General features: G+C 38.2%; 1 protein-coding gene across 1 annotated transcript in view; it reads left to right on the forward strand.

Annotated features, from left to right (window-relative positions):
• Window positions 1-749: 749 nt before the first annotated feature.
• kcnk10b (potassium channel, subfamily K, member 10b) overlaps window positions 750-25,440 on the forward strand; it is a 28,816-nt gene continuing 4,125 nt past the window's right edge. The window contains exons 1-6 of the mRNA XM_059352523.1: window positions 750-1,330; window positions 5,443-5,858; window positions 20,099-20,216; window positions 22,464-22,624; window positions 23,890-24,082; window positions 24,950-25,092. Of these exons, the coding sequence (XP_059208506.1) occupies window positions 1,276-1,330; window positions 5,443-5,858; window positions 20,099-20,216; window positions 22,464-22,624; window positions 23,890-24,082; window positions 24,950-25,092 (1,086 nt within the window). The 5' untranslated portion in view covers window positions 750-1,275. The remainder of the gene's footprint in view (window positions 1,331-5,442; window positions 5,859-20,098; window positions 20,217-22,463; window positions 22,625-23,889; window positions 24,083-24,949; window positions 25,093-25,440) is intronic.

The raw sequence follows: 25,440 nt of genomic DNA on the forward strand, positions 1-25,440 counted from the left end.
TTAAACTTGTGTAAATACTGATTGAATGGGTGTACAAAAACATGCAGAAACAGTGACATTTTGCAGCACCTGTAGCATTTTTTTTAAGTAAATCATAAGCAAATCTGCAGTTATATCCTACAAATGTTTTCAATTATATTTACTCACTTTGTTAAGTGATTCTACTATATTCTACTCAGTTTTCCATATGGTTAACATAATATTTCAGTTCCATTTAGTCAATTTATGTGGTAATTGAGCCAAGTCAATTCATTCAGACGTACTTGAATATATTACTTAAATTTACTCATTACTCATGTTTTGTTTAGCTCTCAAAATCAATTTTTAAGTGTACAAATGTTGCACTGATTGAATGAAGTAATATGCAGAATTATTTTTTTGAGTGCAGAGTGGAGTTACACATAGAATAAGTCAGAATGCTTTATTTCCTAGAAACAATTTGGCCTCTACAATAAAATGCTCAGCCTCGTCATCTGACTTAATGCACATGCAGTTTTAGGGTTGTGACGCCAGGATGGAGGAGGAGGAGGATTGTCTTCAGCTGTCCAAATTCATAAATAATGCACTATTTCCCATTGACGTGAATGATGTAATGGTTTAAGTCTGCTGCTGATTTGGCGTACATCTCTGACTTGCCGCCCTGCACCATGTGCTCCGTCGCCGGTTGCCAAACCAAGAGAGGATAATCCTGTTTTGGGGGGGGATAAAACAATAGAGCGGTTATTCAAAAAAACTGCTTATGGAAATGATTGAAAATGTAGGCGAGTCAAGGCTAGAGGGGCATTTCCTCCAGCTAATTAGGATAGAGTAAAATGCAGGTGGAGTAGAGCGCTTTGGGAATGAAAGGGAGGAGGAGAGCATCCTTCCCCGTTGTTCCTGCTGTCGGCGTAACGCGTGGGTAAAGTTGCTTTTTTTGGACGCACTCTGGCTGCGTTTGTGGACCGGACCGCTTCAGTGTGTGTGTGTGTGAGACGTGATGGTGTTTGGTCCTGTGAGTGGTGCGACAGCCCAGTGAAAGGTCTCACAAGTATCTCTGTTGTCAGACGAACACGGCGCGTCCAAGCGAGGAGGAGGGAAAAAAGGAGGGGGGACAGCAGAGGCAGACAATGCGGTTTTGCGATGCGTTTATTCCACCCTACTATTTACACCCAGATCCACGAAAACATGATGCCCCGGAGATGTGGGAGAACGCCTCGTGATCTGGCTATTTTGCCTCATTTTTTACAATCGGATTGAACAAATTCCCTCCCTTTCTGATTGAGAACAAAAACAGAGATGAAATTTCCAATTGAAAACCCGAGGAAACAAGTTAACTGGGACCCCGAACAAGGTTGGTGAATACTGCATTCTTATTTTCTCACAACTTCATTTAATTAGCTTTTACTCCCAATCTCAGCAACATCTCATGGAGATACCTGAGACAATAAATTACTGCGGGCTGCAACAAATTTGCCCAAATTCTTATTCATTATTTGGTTAATTTCACTTGGTTTTTCCTTTTATTTTTTATGTTTCTATTCTGTAAAAAAAGACCCCAACACGACTCAATGCGGTTGGGGGGTATTTCTTTATTCTGTGTACATCCTCCCCAGTTGTGCAGGGAAACGCTGCAGGGAGCGGAGCTTCAACAGCTTCAATAGTAAGGAATAAGGAGCGTAAAACCGGAAATTGTATCAAAATAAAAGCATGGAAAGTTGACGCTCCAAGAATACTGTATAAAAGACTTGTAGGATAAAAAAATATCTGCATAAACTATAATTTCAGCCTTAACTACCAGGCAAGGCTGGTCACATACGGTACAAAAAATATTCTCAAAGGAAATAGTGTGCACTAATTAGGCGTTATAGCCTTTGGTCGATGTCATTTTTATTTATTTACTTTAACATAAAGATAATGAATTTGCTTGGTCTTTAACTTCTGTTTGAATTGAAAATTCCAATTTTGTTTTGAGATGCAGTTTGCTTGATAGATGGACTACTTGCTGCTTCCTTAGTAAATGTTTTATTTTGAAATGTGTCTCTGACGGAAGCCCATGTGTAATTTAAACTGGCTTCACGCTTAATTTTGTGTCTCAGCTGGTGAGTTTAACGCCTAAAACCTGTCTAGTACCTCAGGGAATTACTGGGCCAAGAGCAGACCTGAGCCAACCCAAAATCTGCCCTCCTGTTTACTATTCCTACTTGTTTTGTAATTTGTTAACCAGTGGGTAAATAATGATTTTTAACACGCAATATACAGCTGACATGCTGAAATGTTGACAAACTGCATGTTTCCAGTGTCTCACGACAACTATGCACCACTAAACCCTGTGGTAAATGCTTGATGCAATTTTTTCCTCCATCAAAGTCTTCATCAGCATCCAAACATTTTTCCATTCTTTGATGGACCCGAGTCTCTCCAGTGAACCTTTCCTATGCTTTGCCCAGACATGCTGGAAACAGAGTGATGGCCGAGAGAGACAGAGTATCAGATACCATCAGATAAAAAGCACTGCTCTCCACTCAGGTCTTATTCAATTTGCGAAAAATCAATATGAAGCAAATTCAGTGGTTTGAAAAGGATTTTAGATGAATGCAGCCTCGGAAATCTGAATCTGAAATAATGTTAATCACAGTTTTGGTTGTGCTAAAACATACATATATACATATAGGATATTTTACTTTGATTTTATTACTTGTACTTGGTTTTTTTTTTTATCACTTAGCTGTATTAAAGTCAATGAGATCCAGCTTATTCACATCTGCTGCTGCCCTGCTGCAGCTGATTTATTCAATTTCTCTCACTCATAAGATGAGATGAAAAGCAATTAATGCTTCAGTAAGACTGGTTATGGACTTGGCCCAATTTTTGCAATGAATTTACAAGTAGATGTTCAACTGCATCCATCAACTTGACTGCACCAAATGCACCAGAAGATATTAATGTAGGGTTATATTATTGTTTCTGCGGCTTCACCTCTCAGTATTATTTCTTCTAATTCATCTCGTGTTCTAAAAATAGCCAGCCGCCGCCCTTAAAGACATGTACTATAAATTGGAAGTGGCAGTTTTGCACCTTTCAAAGCTTTTGCCATCACTTTGCAGTATTGATTCACTCATGATGCAAACATTAACTAACAAGATTTATAGTTCCTGGATCAGTGACTGAGGCTCTTCCAGGATGCCCTTGACTCATCAGGGTGTGATGTGAGCGTGAGTTTACATTTTACTTAGTATAAGTGATCCTATCCCGATAAACAACAGAGCACCTATCTCCAACAAATCCGTTTTGTATCCCTACCTATACAAGAGTGGCGTCATTGTAAACAACTGGCTCCACCCATGGCTGTGAGGCGCACCAAGCTCTCTGATCTGAGAGAGAAGGGGGCGTTGGAGGTGAAGGCCGGAGCTCTGGATAGCTTATACAATGCTTTATATACGTTAAAGGAATCTAAATTTGGCTTCCTGCTAGGTGCTGCTTGCCACTTGGTTGACCTGCTCCAGCACCCATGCATTTATAATAAAACCCATCCTGAAGCCAATGACTGAAAGTGGCACTTATCCTTCTCCCTCTTACTGCCTATTAGAAAAATTGAATCCTGTTTTGCAGCATAGAGGGTAACTCAATTTTCACCTCCACCTAGAAACACTATAAGGGCTTAGTTGAAAAGGGTGTGCATTATAAACATGTGTAAATTCTATTTTTTTGTGTGTATAAATCAATGCAATATACTGTACATACGGTCTTTTGATAATTGCCAATTCTGGTTTCTTCAGGTTTTTTCTTATTCATTACAATAATTTAATGAGAAGGTTTTCTGCATTAGCGACTGAGCTGGTAGCTGTGGACTTCCGAGGCTCCATTTCACAGGAATAATTGCTTTTTATGCGCAGAACCCAAAACAAATTGTCAGCATGTAAAGATGTTAAGATGACGGCTTTGACGCAGCTGCAGGCCAGATAACAGGCCTGTTCTGCTGATAGCTCTGAGTGTTGGCTTTGCAAAGAGCTCTTTATTAGCTGCGGTGTAATAGAAAGAAATCACTTTCCAATGCTTCATACAGGAAAGCTATAGGTTTTTCAAGGGCGGAGAGCAAACCAATGCAGTGATTTTTGCTTACCAAGGACTCCCATTAAAATTATTTACTTTAATGAACCCAGTATGCAATCGATTTTGTTACCTCTGTACCTGATGAAGAGCCAGCTTAGGCTTGAAACATTGAATAGTTGTATTGTTTAGTTGCAAGCAGAAATCCTTGATAAACAAGGGCTCCTGAATTTGATATACAAGCCGCATAAAAACCACTAAAGGTGTGAGAAAATACTGCTATTAAACTCATTCCATACATTTTTTTTTATTGCAACAGCCTGGTTTCAACAGGACAGACATATGGATCTGCAAACACATCACTGTGTGATCATTTAAGACGCACTTAAAAAGCCACAGAGGCTGCTTACAAAATAACATCTCAGAGGAGTTTTTTCTCAACGTTCAATCTGTCCAGTCTGTAACAGATTCAGGGCCTTCAGCCAAGAACAGTCTGTTAAATTTAATTTGCCTATAATGATCAGAATCACCTCCACACTCAAAAAATACTGCATATTACTCAGTGCAACATTTTTACACTTAAAAATATTGAGTTGATTTGAAAGCTCTCAAATCAGTTAAACAAAACATGAGTACTGAGTAAATTTAAGTAATATTTTCAAGTACTGTACATCTGAATGAATTGATGACGGCTCACCTTGTCAGTGACCTGTCAATCAAAGCTAGCCACGCCCCAAATCATGCGAGAAGATGATTTTTTACTAGCGATTGAGACCATAGTTTTCAAATTTTGCAGTGAAATGAATGGGCACATTTTTTTTGCAGCCAAACTTAGCACCCCCTGCTGGAATTTTCGGTGGATTGCAGGCTTAAGGCACTTCCCGGTTGGCCTCCATGCTCAGACACGGAGATTGCTGCCTTCATTAAACGTTTATTCATTTATTTAAATAGAAAAATCACTATAGAAAAGGTTTGAAAATAAAGGCTATATTGTGAGAAAAAGGACATGTGTAACATCCCTACTGCAGTATACACAGGTAACCTCGCCTAGCGGTAACTTCACTTAGCGGTAACCTCACCTGGCGGTAACCTCACCGAGTGGTAACCTCACCTAGCGGTAACCTCACCTAACAACAGAAACACAGAGCTAATGGAAAAATGGCGAAGCGTCAGGGAGACTAAAATGCTGAATATCTCAAAAAGAAAAAGAGAGGGTACCATGAAAGTCACATTGAGTTCGGCTTCATAGAAGCAACGGACAATGGGGGGGTCGCCAAAGTTTACAATAGTAAAAATGTTGGTCCCTCAAGAAAATGTTGGGAATCACTGTCTTAGAATGTAGAAGATACAGAATTGCACAAAAGCTAAACAAAAAAAAATTAATCTTGTCTTCTCTTTCCTTTAACTCTTTCCCAGGGGCGGCCCAGCCCAACATGGCGCCTCCCAAAAAGATGCAGGCTGGCCTGACGAAGTCGAGCCTGGTCCAGGCCAGCGTGGCCACCATGCAGAACCCGATGGGCGTTGACCCCAAGACCAACGGCCACTGTCCACTGCCACGCCTGTCCATCTCCTCCCGGTCTGCCAGCGTGGTGGCCAGCATGGACACCAGCTGCGACGGCCCGGTTGCGGCGCTCCACTCAGTGATGAAGTGGAAAACGGTGGTGGCGGTGTTCTTCGTGGTCGTCATCTATCTGGTGTGTGGAGGTCTGGCGTTCAGGGCTCTGGAGCAGCCGTTTGAGAGCAACCAGAAGACCAGTATCACTCTGGAGAAGGCTTCGTTCTTGGAGAGACACCCCTGTGTTACTCCTGCTGAGCTGGAGGCACTCATCAAGGTGAGTGAAGAAATAAAAGTAGAGATGAGACCTCAAAGAAACTAAATAACTACAAAGAGACACAGACATTAATACAGAGACACAAAACATCTGCGAAAAGATCCAAAACAGCTGTAAAGAGGACTATTGCTTTTGCTATTTATGGCTTAAAATAATTTGGATCACAGATTATCTACAAAATGTAACCATTTACCACCAATAAAAGGGTCAGGAATCGCAAAAATACCACATTAAGATGCAGAAAACTTAAGAAAAACAACTGAATATTTTATTCTGTGATTTTGTGGGAATTTCTTTATTTTTGCAAGAATTGGCGATTGGATGGTGATTTCTTTTGTTCTGGAAACTGCTGAGAACCTTCCCTATTTATCATAAAACCTGGGGAAGATAATTCCATCCTCTGATTGCTCTATGTCTCTAGTTTGTGGTTGTAAAGTTTCATGAGGCTGTGACAGGTTGTGTGTGTCACATGGAGTTGGTGCACATCATCTGAAAATCAAAATGTTTAGTCGTAAATCTCTAATAAACATTTTGTTTCGCTGAGGCAAAAAAAAAAAAAAAAAGTAGAGATGAGTTTTAGATAAAGTGAGTGACTTTTCTACTTCCAACTGCTCAGACAGCGAGGGAGTACACTGCATTTGATTTTTTTCCCCATCACTGAACAGATTAGTTCGTAAGAGGATAAGAAGATAAGAGATATTTAATGAAAGTGATCTGATGAATAATACTGAGTGTCTATTCAGTGCGATTTGTAGATAAGACGAAAGTCAGAGGGCTGACCTTTACAGCAGCAGTTTGCTGCATGGTGATTACTATCAGGGGTAATTAGAGGTTCTCGGGTTAATTAATTCTGGTTTCATTAGCTTGTCACATGATCTTGAAAAGCTTGGATGCTACTTTCTTTCATGTGCAGATTGCCCCTTTAGGAAATTAAACCTCTGAAGTCCAGGAGATTTTGGTGCAAATTTGTCAACTTCCTCTGCATTCATTTCTGTCTGTTTAGCATCTTTCAGTCTGTCCTTACATCACATGCATGGCTCCTTTTTCTCCACACAAACTTGGCTCAAATCAGTCAGATTTTATTTTAATTAACAAAGTATAAAGCTGCCAGGAACCCAAAATACAAAAAAAGACAAAGGTGTCTATGGAAATGTACCTTTTTATTTTTATTTTTATTTTTATTTTTTACCATTTATACACACAAAACCAGCAGAAAAATAGTAAATAATAAAACTACAAAACAGTCTATTTGCATGTAAATTAAAAATAGTAATAGTTTTCATTGAAGAAAGAAAATTCACATTTTAAAAATGGTCTGGAAACATAAATGGCACACTGTGAAAGCTCCTATGATTGCACTTTCAATTGGCTTTCTCAGCTTGTCTACATATGTGCATTTTCAATATATAGATGGACTCCAGAGGGTTAAGCCTTCAATACCAGTGTCCACTGACTGCAGCAGAATGTGTTTTCATATGATAGATTTTGTCTTGCCTCCAAACTAGCATCAACCTTAAGTGGAGAAATATTGTTGATATTTAAACTCAACACCCAACCAAAACCCCCCTCAGTCAGAGTTGCCTTTTATACATCCATGCCCTTTCCCCTGTTTGGTGCATGAGCTTGAATGCGGTTGCTGTTGCTGTTTGGCTGCAAAAGTGATGCCTGGCTCGGTCCAAGCCACTTTGTTTGTTTCCCATTTACAGAGCCAGGGCTGTGTACGAGCACTGGGGTTTTATTACTGCACACAAAGACAGAGAGCAAGCAGAGCGTGACGAGATATTTGCTGAATTTTACAAAAAGTGCATTGGATCAGAATCACTGCACGTCCACTTTTAATCAAAATTTTCTTCATAACAATGTATGAAATATAAATGTGAAAACAAAAGTCCAAATGAATGATAATGTTGCTCTTTAACTGCTATGTCAATGCTGTGTTCACGACTTGTTTCTGCTGCCTCAATTGGTAAAAAATAAGTTCCAATACAACACTGCAGAATAACTCCACTACAAGTAAAAGACCTGCATTCAAAACTTACTGAAGTAAACGTACAAAAGTATCAGCATCAAAATGTATCCAAAGTAAAAGTACTCGTTAAGCAAAGTGACCCACTCTGATTGTTGTTTATAGGCCTATGCTAAATATATCATTGGTTTATTATTATAGATAGCCTATTGATTATGTTAGCAGCATTTTACTATTGTCAGGGTACGATTTATCGTAAATACTTAATATACTTTTATGTGGTTCTATTTATAAACATGCACTCACTTTATAAATTAATCAATTTTTCCTGTTAAATCTTGACCTGCTATGTAACTAAAGATGTCAGCTAAATGTAGCGGAGTAAAAAGTACAATATTTGCCTCTAAAATGTAGTGAAGTAGAAGTATAATGTTATGTTATACTGAAATACTCAAGTATAATTTTGACTTTCTTGTACTTTTCTTAAGTACAGTACTTGAGTAAATGTACTTAGTTACATTCCAACACTGACAATAAGCCGTTATATATAGATACTTGTGGTGATGATGATGATGATGACATCTGTGCCAGTCCTATTTGTTAAAAGTTAATGGCATGCAGTTGAAAGCTCAGAAAAAACTAGTAAGTAGACCTTTGAGTTGAGACCATTCCAAAGAAATTAAGCAACTTTTTAATACCAGGCATCAAGAAAAAGGCAGATATATAGTAAATTATATCCATGTGTGCAGTCCACGGCTCTTCTCCAGCCCTGGGTCTCTTCTGTCCAGTCAGCTAACGGACAAAACCACAAAGCTGATAAGCTGATAAAGCAATGTTGTAAATATGCAAATGTGGGTGACATCATTTGGCTACTTCTAGCCACTTTCGGAGCTAGTGCCAGTTACTCATTGGAAGAGTTGGCAACACTTTTAAAGGATGAAATTCCATGCCCACACTGTTTTTCATTTGTTTTTTATGACATCAAGCATCATAATTACACATTGTGTAAGCACTTGCTTGGAGCAGTTTAGTTCATCACACAGCACTTTATGATGAAACACCCCAGTTCTGAATTAGTTACAGATGAGTAGAAATTACAAATCTGTGTGCAACTTCAGCACCACGGACAGTGCCTTGCAATTATTAATACACAGCTGCTGATGTTTCAGAGCCGTGGTCGGGGTCGTAGATTCTAACTTGTGCAGAAAAACGTAATCAACTAAACAACACCTCCGACCCTGTGAGCTCTCTGCTACTGGGGGAGAGAAAGGAGAGATGCTCGGTTAATAAGAGGGATGCATTTTGGTCGTTTTTGCTAACAAATGTGATTGCTTCACCCCTCATATTCACCAAGTTGCTGTACCTGTTGAGTTAATTGCTTCTGAATATTTATCACACAATATATTCCAGTATCTGTTGCAAATTTTAATAGAAATTATTATTGGCCCCCAGAACTCTGGATTGTTATTATTGCATTTCTCTATTTAGGTGCACTTCGTCCAGCATCTAAGTAAGTATGCAAATGGATGCAACTTTTCACTAAAATAATGTTGCCATTGCATTAACCTGTTAAAATTCCAACGGCCCGCTCAGCAGTTTGTAGAACAGAAGTGCTCGTCATCTAATTGCTGAAATTACAGAAATCTCCAAAATTACCAAAGTTTCTGAACCCAAATCAGAGCCTGGATTTAATAATAATAATAATAATAATAATAATAATACATTTTATTTATGGGCGCCTTTCACGTCACCTTACAAACAGAGCAAATAACACTAGATAAAAACAAAACACAATCAACTACATAAAAACAAACAACTACATAAAAACAACAAACAGAGCAAAAATTAGGAGAGCAAGGTTACTATGTTGTTCCAAAGGTCTTGGCACATTGATGTTATATTCTGGAGGGTCTTTTAGACCATTTTCATCCATTTCTCGATCTGAATACAATTGCATAATTCAGCAAAAATTGTGTGAAACAAATTATATCAACCCAAAAATTGTTGCAACAACTTATGGAACATAGTAGAACATGGAAATGGACGTCAAAAGGGGCATATTTATTTATTTATTGAAACCTATTCAGGTCTATAAGGGGTTCACAACATTAATATAAGTCAATTTATTAGATATTTTTTGACCAGAACAGCTTGACACGCATCAAATTAATATTCAGGTTCACAGCTTTCAGATGATGTCACCACTTCTTTGTGGCATTTACTGTTGACCTGCTATCTCCCCCTAAACACAACCAGCAATTCTCCAAAAAAGGACCTTGAATGATAACTGGTTAACCCTCTGGAGTCCATCTATTCATTGAAAATACACTATTTGCATAAAGTTATCACTGTAAAACATGCTCAGACACGTTGTTGATGTTTTCATAGTTATTCATTTATTTCATTATTTTCCGCTGTTTTTGTGTGTATAAATAGTGAAAAAAATTGGTACATTTCCATAGAAATCTATGTCCTTTGTTTGTATTTTGGGTTCCTGGCAGCTTTATACTATATTATATTATATCAATAATTAAAAAAAAAATGAAAAGGGGCCATGCATGTGATGTAAGGATGGACTAAAAGATGCTAAACAGAAACAGAAATAAATGCATAGGAGATTGACACCTTTGAACCAAAATCTCCTGCACTTCAGAGGTTTAATAGATTTCTTCCTGTTGTGTTGATGAGTTAATAGATAATTTATATAATGACTAAAGCACTATGAGTAGATGCATCCTGTACTCTCTGCTCCTGACATTTACCCATCAACTGCCATCTGCCAGACTCAGAGGCAGGTCCATCCTTCAGCAGGGAAGCACATTAATACCTTCAGGGTTGTCAAAGAGATCCCCATGATTCTCAGTGACACTTCACATCTGTTGGCAAATACACTGTACAGTAGTACATGCTAGCACATGCAATTTAATGTTACATAACGGTACATAAAAGTCACCTCAGAGGAAAGGGCAGACGACCATCTTGATGTTTATCCTCATAGAAAAAGGTCAGGCCGTGCGACCTTTATGCTGTATGAGAGCGGAGAAATTGTGAAAAGTAATTGTGGCTCTATATTGATTTTGCTGTGACTTCAACAAGTACCACTAGTAAACCACCTAGATTTGTTTTATTACAATACAAGAGCATAATGAGGTCTGTGGAGATATAGATCGAATTGCCAAGTTGCATCTAAAAGCCTTGCAGCCTCAGTTATAAACGTATTAGTTCAGTATGAAATTCCAGAGTGAGGCTTTAACAACACCCACACGTTTTAAATAAGGAAACTTGCTCACGGCCATAAGAGCACTGTTTTCTTTACTGTAAGAAACATCTGATGCCAAATTTCTGTCTTCTACCAAAACCCCCTGTGATATATCTTCTATTTTGTCAAGAAATGTAGCAAAACTAAGGGTTTTTGCACTGGTGCAGATGGGGGGGGGGGGGGGGGGGGGGGGGGACTGGGGGGGGACGAAGATGTCAGCAAATGATTTCTACTCAGTTATTTTTCCACTCCATGCCTGAACCAAATATGTTTTATTTATACATTTTATATGAACTGTAGTGTAAACAACAACTAACATACTATCATAAATAAATGGAAGTTTGTACATGAAATTCCCAGTGCAGCCAAACAAATTTTATCTGTCCAGTCTGTCAAGCCTTTAGAACCAGTGTTTCCCACAGGATTTTTTTTGCCAGAAATTTTTGCCCTAAAAGCGTAAATTTGGTGCCTCTCGCACATTCTAATTCCACTATTCCATCTTAATCATTGTATTTTTTAATGAATTACTGTAAAGCAGAATAAGGGTTCTGTTTTATTTAAGGCTTCATATTTTGACAGTTTTCTTGTAAATTCTATGGTGGACTCTGCTAACACATCTATGTGCTCTTATTTTGAAAGCTACATGCTTTTATTTTGAAGGCGGATCTAACACGTTCCTACCATAACGCCTTATGGTGTGTTTAATTTCCACTCAAAGTCGTAACTTGGAGCTTGGAACAACGTTTAATTCTGACATTCATGTAGACCTTGAACGCACCATTAGCCGTACCAGACTCTCCATGTGCTGCAATGTAAATAAGTCTAACTAATGGGCATTAAGCCTCTGTTTACCGGCGATGTTTGTCGCCTTATGTAGGGAAAGTGGGTGGGACAGATCGGGATCACTATCAGGGTCCCTAGTGCCTTCTGCGCACATGGTTTTTTGAAAGATCCAGCAAGATTCAGGAGTGTCCTGATACTCTACATGACACTACATCAAAGTCTGTCTAAAATGTCTAAAATAAAATATGTCATCTATAAAGGATGATTCATTTCATGACAGATCACTAACATGTGAACCTTGATAAAACAGCAGCGGTCAGCTTGAATCAATCACCTGTGTCACAAGCTTGTCACTCATGTTTTTAACTGGCTGGTTCTGCAATACTCCACATGTTACCAACACGGCACAAGAAGCTTTTATTCTCAGCCAATACCTGTGTGAACTGGACCAGATAACAAGCAGCTCGTGAAAAAAACCCATTCCCATCATATCTCGACTTCACTGCTCGTGTGTTTTTACGGTGTCAGCCGCTTTATAACTGTAGGTACGGCGATGCTTCACGCCGCTCTGTGATATTACACACAGAATTATAGGTTAGATTTAAGGTCACTACATCAAGCTGACACGTGCAACTGGAAGCAGGATTGGAAAATCATTCGGGATGTGTCGGCGTGCAGTTTGCTGAGTGGAAAGTTTGATTTGTGAGGGAGTGAGGTGATTGAAAAAAGCCGGACTGAGATCAGTCAATCACTCCTTGGCAGGGGATGTTCTCAGAGAAAAGAAAGGGCGGTTCTGGGTTGTTTCCTTAGGAGAAAAGGGTAGTGACACAAGGATGACAAACCCCTTTCTTAACAGGAGTAATTAATGCTACCTATACATTAGAAGACTTTAAACACTTGTCTTTAGATGTGAGCAGGTGTGAGCTGATCCATTTCCAGGAGTCCTTTCCAAATCTTTTTAGAGTTTTAGACAGACTGTCAATCTTGCAGGGAAACTATTTACAAGACAACAACTAGACTCTTTTAGCAGTTTTTTCCCTACCATGCAATTTTCTTTCCCATCATGCCCTTAGTTAAAAGTTACAGAATGGACGAGAAGCAGCTTTTGGCTCCAGCTGCTCTAGTGTGTGCAGTGGAAAAACAACAACAACAACAAAAAGAGAAAACGCCACAAAATGCCCCTCACAAAGCTGAAAAATGTTTTTCTGACATGAAAAGTTGACTATTTTACAGTAAAAATAGATATAAGGAAGAAGGAAAGGAACATTTAGAGATGAATTCATGATATACATTTATGTCCTATTTAATTATAATGTGTTAAATTGAATGATTATATTTATCAGCTCTATCAACTTTCATTTAGTTAATCATAAATTAATCATCCATTATTTATTACTTATTTATGTATTCTATTTCTACATTTTAACTGGGTCTCCTTACGGTTCTCTTTACTAAGAAACATCTAAATATATGACATCACTATATTTTTATTGAGGCATTATTGTGAAGTTCCTTTTTCCTGTGGAAGTGGTTTTACTGGCCGGTCTGGAACCGGGGACCTTTCCCCCGCTCATCTATTGGTTGGTGATTGTGTTACGTCACTGAGACTTGAGATAATATCAAACACGTTTGATATGATCCAAACCCAAGACTAGGAAAAGACTGATAGGAAACAGAGCAGATTACTACCTTAAACTTTACCTTGAGATGACGGGAGCGCCATGGCTCCAGTTAAACTCCTAGATTTACTAAAGACACTAAAGTTTTTAGTCTGGGATTGTGGAAATCTTTTGGTGTAAGCCCAGCATTAGTGACAGTAATCTGCAGAAAACATATGGAAATAGAGAAGATCCTGCAGAAGAGAGGAGAGTAAAAAAACCTTTTGGAATAAATGTGACTTCCATGTTTTTCCTCATGTAGTGTGAGTAAATACAAGATTCACCTTAGTGCCACAGTGGACCCCTCGGATTCGCTTAAGCTTGAAATAACCCCAAAGAGATCACATGGCATTTGGTGTGCACTACTTTCCGCTAGAATGGCTCCATTCGGTGGTAGCTTGTTCAGCACTGCTCCAGTGAATATTAGACTCCCTCTCCTTCCCTTTCTCTCTCCTCCTCCACACCCACGTCTCTTCTGTTTTTCTTTCTCAGAGACGCATCTTTTCTTCTCCTGTGAGCCACAAAAGTGCTTTAATGAGTTTGTAAAAAAAAAAAAAATCAATGACAGTATTTCCTAAGGAGACGTGAGGAAATAAAAACCTTTAGCATGGTGTGCCTGTGGTCCGGAGGGAATCAATTATTCATTGCACAGGCCAGCAGTCACAGACCTCCTGCTGCTAGAAGCAACAGCAGCACTGGGAGAAGCAGCTGAATCACAGACAGCGCTGTCTCTTGGACAAATGATCAGATTCAGACGCATGACTTAATGGATGATGGCACGTCTCACCAGTTGTTTGCCTCAAACAAAATTTCCCAGAACTAACTTACAATAGTACATCTGACAAATGTAATTTACTCAAAGAACAGTTCAACATGTTCAGATTGTCGCTTTTCTGCTGCAAGTTAAGAGCTTCCAGTCTCATGTCTATAGGGTGAATAAAGTTATCACCAATAGCCAGTTAGCGTAGCTTAGCATAAAGACTGAACACAGCCAGACGAGCTGTTTCCCCGTGTTTCCAAACGCAACGAAATCCAACAATGAAAAGTAACTAAAGCTGTCAGCTAAATTTAGTGAAGTAAAAAGGACAATATTTGCCTCCAAATGTAGTGGAGCAGAAGTATAAAGTTACATAAAATGGAAATACTCAAGTAAAGTACAAGTACCTCAAAAATGTACAGTACAGTGCTTGAATAAATGTACTTAGTCACAGTCCACCACTACCTTTGACAAAACCAGGCTAGCTGTTTCCAGTCTTTATGCTATGCTAAAGTAACTTGCTGTTCAGTGTAGCTTGATATTTACCATACCAGGTTTCAGTCTCTGCGGGGAAGTGAATTTTCTCAAAATGTCACTTAGTTTAAATGAGAAAAGATGATATGGACGTTTCACTGCGACTCTCAGCACTTGACGCCATGTGTGAAACCTAAATTGATAATACCTTTTGCTGTCTCAAGAAAAAGGCCTGCAGGACATGCTTCTTCACTAAAGCCGTCAGCTAAATTTGGTGAAGTAAAAAGGACAATATTAGCCTCCAAATGTAGTGGAGCAGAAGTATAAAGTTACATAAAATGGAAATACTCAAGTACAAGTACCTCAAAAATGTACAGTACTTGAGTAAATGTACTTAGTTACAGTCCACCACTACCTTTGACACAACCAGACTAGCTGTTTCCAGTCTTTATGCTATGCTAAGCTAACTTGCTGTTCAGTGTAGCTTCATATTTACCATACCAGGTTTCAGTCTTCTAAGCTACCTCTCTGCATTCACATTTTGATTGAATTTTCTCAAAATGTCACTTAGTTTAAATGACAACAGATGAATGTTTCACTACGACGGTGCTTCAACTCTCAACAAAGGTATTATCAATTTGGGTTTCACACATGGCGTGAAGTGCTGTCTCAAGAAAGAGGCCTGCAGGACATGCTTCTTCACAAGGACTCCATCAAAGAGTCCGTCTGGTCTTTTAACAGGTTCTGTTATCGGTCCGTTCATGTTGTGTCGAGCCTGTCACTCAGGCAGAATCCCCCGTGGCCACCGAGCCGCGGTGACTCACTGTTGTCAAAGTGTTTGGTGGAGGAGTGAACAAAAAAAAAAAGGCAACCTTGGAAAGCATGTGTGAGCACATGTGCAGCCTGTGTGTGTATGTGAGAGACGATGTATAGAGCAAAAAGCTTTCCTCCACAGCATGTGTTCACTTAATGCGTGCATATTTGTGTGTGTGTGTGTCCTTGCACGTCTGTTGACCTCCTCATGTCTGCTTCAGTGTCTGTGCTGTCCACCTACCCACTGTGAGCCCACAGAGCCAGCAGACCTAATTGGCTTTTCCAGTGCCATCAGGATGACTCACGCTTTGGCTCAATGTGAAGCCTCGCTGTTATTGACACCAGTCAACCCTCATTTAATGATGAGTCACTTATCTACAAATAAACTTTTATAAACACTGAGCTACCTCCAGCGGATCTACGCCAGGACACGCAACCAAAATCATCATGATTTTTTTTACAGCATGAATTACATAATTTTCAGATTTGTTTTTGTGTTATATTTTTAATATTGTAAAGTTGTTTGTGATAATGAATATCAAGTCAGGCTGCTTTATCAAAATGCCAGTGAGTAATTAGCAATTGGCTCCTCAGGGACTACACAAAGTACACCAACTAATATATTTAAAAAATTATTTCCATTTTATGCCAATTTACACTTCATTTCAGAGGGAACTATTAAAACTTCATAACAATATATAAAGTAGATAAAATGTGCTTTCCCTTAACCTTTAGCAGTGTTGTAGTACTCGAGATCAGCCTTGGTCTCAAGACCACTTTTTGAAGGTCTTGGTCTTGTTTTGGAATAGACTACATTTTAACTTTTTTAACATTTTAACAAAGCGGACTCTGGATTTTACGTCAAGACCACAACTGTGCATTTTTGGATTTACTTGTTAACACTCTCAACTCATCTGTAATTAAATTTGGTTATCTGAACCACAAAGATTTTTTGTGCACAACTACAAAAAAAAACAAAAAACGGCGCAACTTGTAAATTTTGCAAAGCAACGCTAACGGAGACGGCTGGGACTGGTCTTGGTCTTGTCTCAGTCTCGACCCCTCAATGTCTTGGTATCGACTTGGTCTGGGTTTAGGTGGTCTTGACTACAACACTGGTCCAGGGTCTCTCAATCAAAACAATAAGCACATTTGGAGTTTAGTAACATTGTGAAGTAGTGTGGGATCATGGGAGTTATCACCAATAATGCAGGTTCATAATTCAACAAAATATATAACACAGGCCTAGTCATTTTTAGACATTTTAAAAAATGTCAAAAATGTGGAAAAATTAAATGTTTGACACAGAATATTAGCAACACATTTCAATATAACAGTGTAGTTCAGCACCACTGCAACTACAACCTCAATATTAAACACAAAGTTGTATGTATGTATACATCTGAAAATATGAATCCAGACTGATTTAATTTAAGGTAGTACTGTTTGCCTAATTGTTTTTTTAACAGGTTTTTACTTTTCTTATTTGAGCACAATTTAATGGTAATACTTGCTCTACTTTTATAACAAACTTTAAAGGCACACTGTGCAGGAATTGTGGCTGTTTGTAAACACAACAATTAAACTTGGCCCCTCCTTTCTGGCTCAAAAAAAGTTCACAGTCTCACTTTGGAACTAGCTTTGTCCATTTGTGTTTTTTTCTGCCTGGCAATATCTGAGATTCTCTCTGCCATTTCTACTATTTTCGCACTCAAAGGGTGATGCCAAGAAATGTCCCAAACACATCAAAATGAGAAGAGAGAAAACAGACAGAAGGTCGAGTCTTTGCAGATAAAGACACCAACACACACTTGTTGGTCATAAGATATTACTGAGAGGGATTGATATAGTACAAGCCTCTTTTTGTAAACCTTTAAAGTAAAAGGATCTGAGTGCATTATCAGTCCTTCAAGTTTTTAAAATCAGTCAGTTGCAACTGTAACATAGAAAAAGGTGTTCTTAATGTCAAAACAAAACTAAAAGCAGGTAAAAAAAAAAACGTACGCAGTGTATCAAAGTCAGATTTTGTTTTCCCTCCACTCACTTGACAAACACTTCTGATAAGCTCTAATCAGCCTTATCAGTAATGGACCAGAGTCTTCCTGCTTGGCGGACATCTGTGCAGCTTTTAATGCTTCAAGGTGGTTTGGAGCGAGCCTCAGATATTAGTGATGCGAGTGTGCTGCAGAGGAGAGTGCTTGGCAGCGGCTCACAGAGAGCGAGGCTCCATGCTGCCTGGATCACTGCCGTCACCTGCTGTGGGCTAGAAAGGCACACTGAGAGGATAAAGATCTGCAGCGAGTGAGCTTGCTCTCTAATGATTCTGCAGCGTGGAATATAAAAAACACACATTAACGAAGTCCCTCACAAACATTTGGTGCGTCTGCGAGCATGATTTGATTGTTTCTGTGCAATCAAAATGGAGGAGAGCCTGTGTGAAACGAAAACACCGTTTGTCGTCCTAATTAACACTCTGCAACACATATCAAAGTCTGCATCCTCGTGCCTCAAAAGTGCCCGTGGAGGAGGAGGATTTTCCACATCTTTAATGCAGCGTGAACTTGGCTGTGAAAAAAAAGGCGAGAGACAAAAATAGACCTGCTCATAAAGTATTCAGATAAATTGTGAGGCTATTTTTGGAGCTCCCTTGACTCCAGAATTAGGCTATTTGGGGTTTATTATATAATTAACGCTTTGATATTTCCCCTATTAAGTAGCTGCGTCTGCCAAAATCTATGAAATAGCATTACTGTAATTGGCTAATTTTAGATATCTGTCTCATTAGAGGGGCCGCGCTGATAGAGTTGAGGTAATCACATGCAAGATTATGAGTAGGCATGTGCAGCGATGTGTGAGCAAGTGGGCCGATACTTTGTCTGCTTTGAAATGTATGTCACGAGAGTTGATACATATTTTATTACATGGACGTGCAGCTCACAAACAGCTTGCATGGAAAGACTGAGGGGGTTGCCCTGAGTGGAGAAGCTGCACTTTATCTCACCAGGAATGTCGGTTAATGCACTGAAGCTTCCTCTTACCGAAGGCATTTCATGTCCGAAAGTGATGTTTATTCGAGGCCGCAGGCAAATCTCAAACTATTAATTTCCTCGGAGATAAGAAAATAAATGCCTTTCTCATAAAATGGCCATAAACAGGGAATTTAAAAAGAGCGAAAGATAGTAGATTAACTTTTCACGGCTACATAATGGCGCTCAGAGGGAGATCAATGAGAATAATGATGCAGTAAACGCACAGCATTGTGGCTTCTTAATGTTTTTTCTCAAGACAAGCTGGGGATATAAAGGAAAGCTGAGGGACTAAAGAAAAAGGCTGACACAGAAGAAAAGAGATTAAAAAAAGGTCTTCCTGCTGTAAGTGGAAGACTATGTAGATGTTGTCAGCATGAAGTGTAAAAACATGCAAAGTGGGTAAGAATCCAGAGGAGACACAGCTCCACGTGAGCAGCCAGACGCTGAATAATGTGAACAGATGTTCGTGCAAATACAGGAGGAGGATTGTCATATGTTGACATAATTGTTGATTTTTCTTTGTGCAAGTCATTTTTGTATTCTGCAAATACGCTGCCTGTGTTTTTATTGTGCACATATAGAGTAGGAGGGACAATATTTTGTTAAATGAAAATATAAAAGACCATGCTCGATGACAGTGGTTTCCAACACAAAATGTGAAGGTGTTGCAAATAAAAACATTTTCTGCACACTGTAAAAAGAAATCTGTTTAATTTATGGTTCAATACCAGCAGCTTGGGTTGCCAGAACTTTACCGTAAAAAATACAGTGAGTGGGTCTTCTACTGTAAATGTAAATGTAAATATCAGCAAAAACTGTAATTTAGACTGAATATTCCTGTTATTTTAGGATAATTGTGTCATTGTGACATCATGATATTTCTTAATTTTACATGGAAAAAAAGTGTTTTCTGCAGTTTAAAAATTTAATATCACCGTATAGGAATAGTACAAAACTTTGAATCTTACGCCCTATTTCTGATGCAATTTGACAGTGTTTTTTACAGTGCAATTTATACTTATTTTTCTCAGATATTTGCGTTTTTATCTTGTGAATTACTGGATCAGATTACATCTTTAGGACTCAAATAAAGCAAGGAAACTCTCTTTATAGTTGAACTGGTCACAATGACAGACATGTCCATCTAGTGATGAAACATTGCTTCATTTTAAGCCAAAAAGGTTGGGAACACCATTATATGGTGGACGGATTTATATTATATTATTTGCCATAATATAAACAAAATGTTAAAATGGTGAAATAATCAAATGTATAACAATGCAATGCTTACTTGTAATTGATCAGAAGTGAATCATTATGATTCCACTGTGAGATACAGTAACATTGGACTGATTGAATTAATTGTAACTGCATCCACTTAGTGTGGCTTTTTATCACAGCATTGTGATGTGGCTTCCAGGGTTAATGCAATTTTCTTAATCTAATTAATCTAATGGATATTCTCCTTCCCCTATTAACATTAATATTTTTCTGTTTGCAGCATGCTATAGATGCTGTGAGTGCCGGAGTGAGTCCTATTGGAGATACATCCTACAACTCCAGTTACTGGGACCTGGGCAGTGCCTTCTTCTTCGCTGGAACTGTTATCACAACCATAGGTAAAGTTTTAAATATATAATAATAATAATAATAATACACTCTTGGATGCTTTAATACCAGTTAAATCTGCTGATGTTATGTTGCAGAAGGTATTGTGGGACTGAAGCTGTACAGTAAATAAAGTTACCCACATTGTCCTAAAAAACTATGGAAGCCCCAAGTGTTCAATTTTAAATTCATGCAAAATATATAAGTATATTAAGTGTTATATAGATGTAAATGAACCAAGATTTGTGTATGTTTGTCATTTCAGCATGATTATTTTCATGATAACTGAGTTGAGATAATATAAATGGCTAAACATTCAATACATTTAATATATTTAATATTTCATAAATAGTAATATATTCACCAGTGTTAAATAAATATACAAGTATGTTAAGAGTTATATAGATGTAAATGAACCAACATTTGTGTATGTTTGTCATTTCAGCATGATTATTTTCATGATAACAGAGTTGAGATAATATAAATAAATAAAATTTCTTGTAGTGTTTTTCAAACATTCAAATTTTCTTGTAGTGCATTTTGCAGTAAAATCTGCAGTTTTATTTAATCTATTTTTTTGTCTTTTTACATGATTTATTCATGAAATGATCTATTTCATATATTATTTATTTTACTTATACAATATTCAACAATATGGGGTTCCATAAAAACCTATCCAAGCTGCTAACCCTGCTTTTGTACAGAGAAAAACAACATTGTATTGTCACTTTTGCAAAATTTTAGTCGTTACATTAAAAAAAAGGTAATCTTGTTTTAGGTTTATTTTATTTGCACAGTTAGAATTACATAAAATGACAAAGATAACATATAGTGTAAAGTGCAGGGAGAGGCAGAAAACCCAGATGGGTTTATTTAAAGCCTCCACCTAAAATGTCATAGTTATTAGAAAGTAATATACATGTTGATGTTAAACTGATAATAGAAAAAACACAAGTTTTAATGACAATAACAGAAACAATAAAAAACAAAAATGAACATGATATAAAAGTGTATTTGTGTGTGAATTAGAAGAAAAAAAAACAGTTAAATGAGCTTTTAGACATCTTTTGAAACATTTTAAAGAGATAGAGTCCTTTGCCAGATGGGAAAAGGTATTCATAATCCATAATTTGGTCCCTAAATTCAACAATAAATTGACCTCTGCATGTCAGAAATCTTGGAGGATGATCCTTTATGCCACTATTGCAAAATTTTAGTCATTACATTAAAAAAAGTAATCTTGTCAACATTTGATGATGAGCAAAATGCTCCAATAAAGTATGACTTATTCAAATTCAAGGCAAGACTAATGGGCAATTCTTTTTTTCAAAGTGTGATGAAGAGCTTTAGCTGGGATTTGTCCTTTGAGTTTGTCAAAGGTGTTTTCTAATTACAAATCTGTGTAAAGCCGTGTAAATCCTCTCCTCTGATTGCTGCCCTCAGGTGAGTTTCACAAATCCCTTTGCCCTCATGAGGTGGCGCTAAATGATGCAAAGCCAGAACACAGTGGGATTTAACAACCTGTGAAGATTGTTATCGAGGACGCTTACAAAACAGATACTGCTGACACGGACAATATGTTTCGCTTTATGTAAATAAATGCCTGTGTGCTTTTTCTCACGGAGAAAGACTTTGCATGCCTGAGCTCTAAGCATTGACAATAGCTAAAAGCTCCATTTACAAGCCATAATTCCTACATCAAAGCTGATGCATTCACGTTTCCATGCTCTTTAATGAAGGAACATTCAGCAATTAGAGTGGCTGGTGAAAGTATTACACAACGTCCCTGACCTGTTGTCATGGTGTCGTCCAGAGATTTAATTAACTGTGGCATTTGCTAATTCGCTGCCCAACAGTGGCTTCATTTCTGTCCGGCTACATTATTTTTGCAATATCAGAAAATGCGAATACAAGTACAAAAGACCTTCAGCTTCAAATTACATAACAGTTACAAACACACAAAGCATTTATTCTGCTCAAATTGGTTTAAAATGTATTTGATGCGTCTCCTCTTCATTGTGTCTTTGTCACTGCAGGGCCATAATTAATGCAATTTTCTCTCTGGGGAACCTAATTATTGTCTCTGGAGGAGCTTATTTACTGTATACCCCAGTATTACATATGGGCTTCAATTGATTACATTGCATAAGAAGTCTTGATTGTTTTCTTCTGCTTCTCGTCTCCTCCACCTCCTCCTCACCATGTCTTCTGCCATGTTTCTTCACTCTCTTCTCTCCTGTTTTTCTTGTGTGTGACAGGTTATGGAAACATAGCTCCAAGCACGGAGGGCGGGAAAATCTTTTGCATCCTTTATGCCATATTTGGCATCCCTCTGTTTGGCTTCTTGTTGGCGGGGATAGGAGACCAGCTGGGGACCATCTTTGTGAAAAGCATCTTGCGAGTTGAGAAGATATTCAGGGTGAGTTGCAAGTTTGAGCTGGTTTTTGGGCTTTTAGTCACTTGTTCTCTAAGGCCCCGTTTACATGAGGACGCCTGTGGGTAAAAACGACAAATATTTTATCGGAAGTGCCTTTCGTTTAGATGGTGACGGCGTTTTTGGGGCTTAAAAACGGCAAAAATCTGAAACCACCCTTCAAAGTGGAAAAGTTGAATACGATCGACCGTATCGTGTCCGTCTACACTGCCAAGACGCAAAACTCTGCTCAGATCTGCTCACGTCGCGTATGTGTTTACAGGGAAACAAACATGTGGGATTATTTCCATGCGTCGGACCTTCAAGCTGCTCTGGCAGCTCTAATAAACTTACAGGAGTGTTTCCACCAAATGTACAGGATATGTACAGATAGAGGTAATTACAGATCCTTCTCTGTTCACTAATACCATCACATTTTGGATGCACCAATTGGTCGTAGGCAAGCCAGACGGCTTTGGACGACCTGGGAGATCTAGTGGATGGTGGAGAACTTTGTGGAAGGAGTAGCTGATGAAAATGCGTGGCGTAAAAACTCAGTCATGGGTCTCAAACTCGCAACCCGCGGGCCAATTGCGGCCCTCGTGACAATATTTTGTGGCCCCCACCTTGATATGAAAGTTTAATATGAGTTTTATATGAATGGCACTTTACCATGTTGTGTGTGGAAGGTCCCTTTAATTACTTTTTTTGGTAATTCTGTGTCTTTTTTGGGTCATTTTGTTTCTTCTTTAAGTAATTTAGTTTTTTCTGTCATTTTGTGTCTTTTTTTAAATAATTTTGTGTCTTTAAAGTAATTTAGTGTTTTTTCAGTCATTTTGTGTCTTTTTTTAGTCATTTTGTGTCTTTAAGTAATTTAGTTTTTTTTTGTTATTTTGTGCCTTCCTTTTTTTTTTTTTTTTTTTTTTTTTTGTCTTTTTTTGGTCATTTTGATAATGCCTCCAGCGGCCCAGGTAATTTGAGTACGAGACCCCTGCTTTAAGTGAAGCTACCTGACATGCATACCCAATCAATTTCCACACACTTTTGCGTCACCGTATGCACGCAGATTTCCTCCCGAAAACGCTAGTCTAAACGCGGAATAAAAAATAAAGACACGACGCCACTTTTGCGTCTTCTGTTCAGACCGTCATCATGTAAACTGAGCCTAAGAGATTTCAGATTTGTTTAATTAAAAGTCTTGTATAAGGGCTTTTTAAATCACACTACCAGCTTGTAATGTTCTAAAAGCATCTCCTGTTTGGTTTTCTCAGCAAAAACACAAACAGATCAGTCAGACAAAGATCAGAGTGACGTCCACCATCCTGTTCATCTTGGCTGGCTGCATTGTTTTCGTCACCATCCCTGCTGTCATCTTTAAACACATCGAGGGCTGGACCACACTAGAGGCCATCTACTTTGTTGTGATCACACTCACCACAGTGGGAATAGGAGACTATGTGGCAGGTAAACAATTGCAACAGATCTCATGGTGACACGAGTGTAACAAACTCTTTAAATGTTCTTGAATCTCCCATATTTAGCTTTATGCTTCACCTTAACTCATTAAATCCCTCAGCGAAACCCTGGCTGTGACTGGAAGCAGAAACCTAAAAAAGTAGCTAATTTCAAAAGCTTATTTTTTTGTTCCGAGGCTATTTAAACCCATTTAACAATTCTAATCCATTAATAGGGTGTCCTTTATTGCATTTAACCCTATTAGGGTTTGTTATTTGTTTTTATTTATAATTGATTTATTATTATTTTGTTACTTGAAAACAAATCTAATAGTGCTGTTTAACAGCAAAATTTTCAAAGTCACAATTTTAATATATGTTGAAACTATGATAACCAATAACTGCCTTTCACTGTAACTGTTTTTAATGTTTTTGCATGTGTTTTCTCTCTACTTTGTTTTGTGTTTTCTCTACTCTCGACATCATTGTAAATGAGGCGTTGCCCTCAATGATTCCTCGAGAAATAAATGAAATGAAAAAATGTTGTGGAGATGCAGAAAAAAGGCAAATTTGTGTTTCTGTAAGCAGAAAAGGTGTTGTTTATATATTAAATTATATTTAAAAAAAAAAAGAAATATAACAATAAATACCATAAACACCCAATGTGACATACATGTCACATCACAGATCTTTGACATTTAGGCGTAGTATTTAAAAAAAACAAACGCATAAATGTGTTCTATGTGGTCCACTTGGTCTGTGGTATATCCCCCATAATTTTCGTTCAAGGATAAATAGGTCTGGGTTCTTATGGGTTAGATCAGGTTTTAAGTGACAGATTTGTCAAAGTCTCATGCCTTTTTTCCTTCCGCTGCAGGTGGGAACCGGAGGATCGAGTACAGGCAGTGGTACAAGCCTCTGGTGTGGTTCTGGATCCTGGTGGGTTTGGCGTACTTTGCGGCCGTCCTCAGCATGATTGGAGACTGGCTTCGAGTATTGTCTAAAAAGACCAAAGAAGAGGTGAGGCTCATTTAATTACACCTCTCAGTATTACATTAGAGAGGCAGAAAACAAAAGGTCACTTCTGCCTCCTCGGCCCCTTTTGTCTGCTCTGTTATTTGGCCTCTTAAAGTATCGAAAGCTGTTTGAAGTGTTCAATATGTGAAGCTCTTTTTACCTTTGAGTCCAGAAAGAAGGAAAAAAGGATGAACAAAAGCCTTTAAGCCTCTGGGGTTTGAGCCCATTTGCCCTTTATATACCACATAATATTTACTGTACTCGTGTTTGGTATTTGGTACTTTCTCAGCACAACTTCAACATGATCTTTGATGACTTTAACCCACTTTATTAACACATTGAGCCCAAAAA

Source organism: Centropristis striata, chromosome 16, assembly GCF_030273125.1.
Source record: "Centropristis striata isolate RG_2023a ecotype Rhode Island chromosome 16, C.striata_1.0, whole genome shotgun sequence".
Classification (NCBI taxonomy): Eukaryota; Metazoa; Chordata; class Actinopteri; order Perciformes; family Serranidae; genus Centropristis; species Centropristis striata.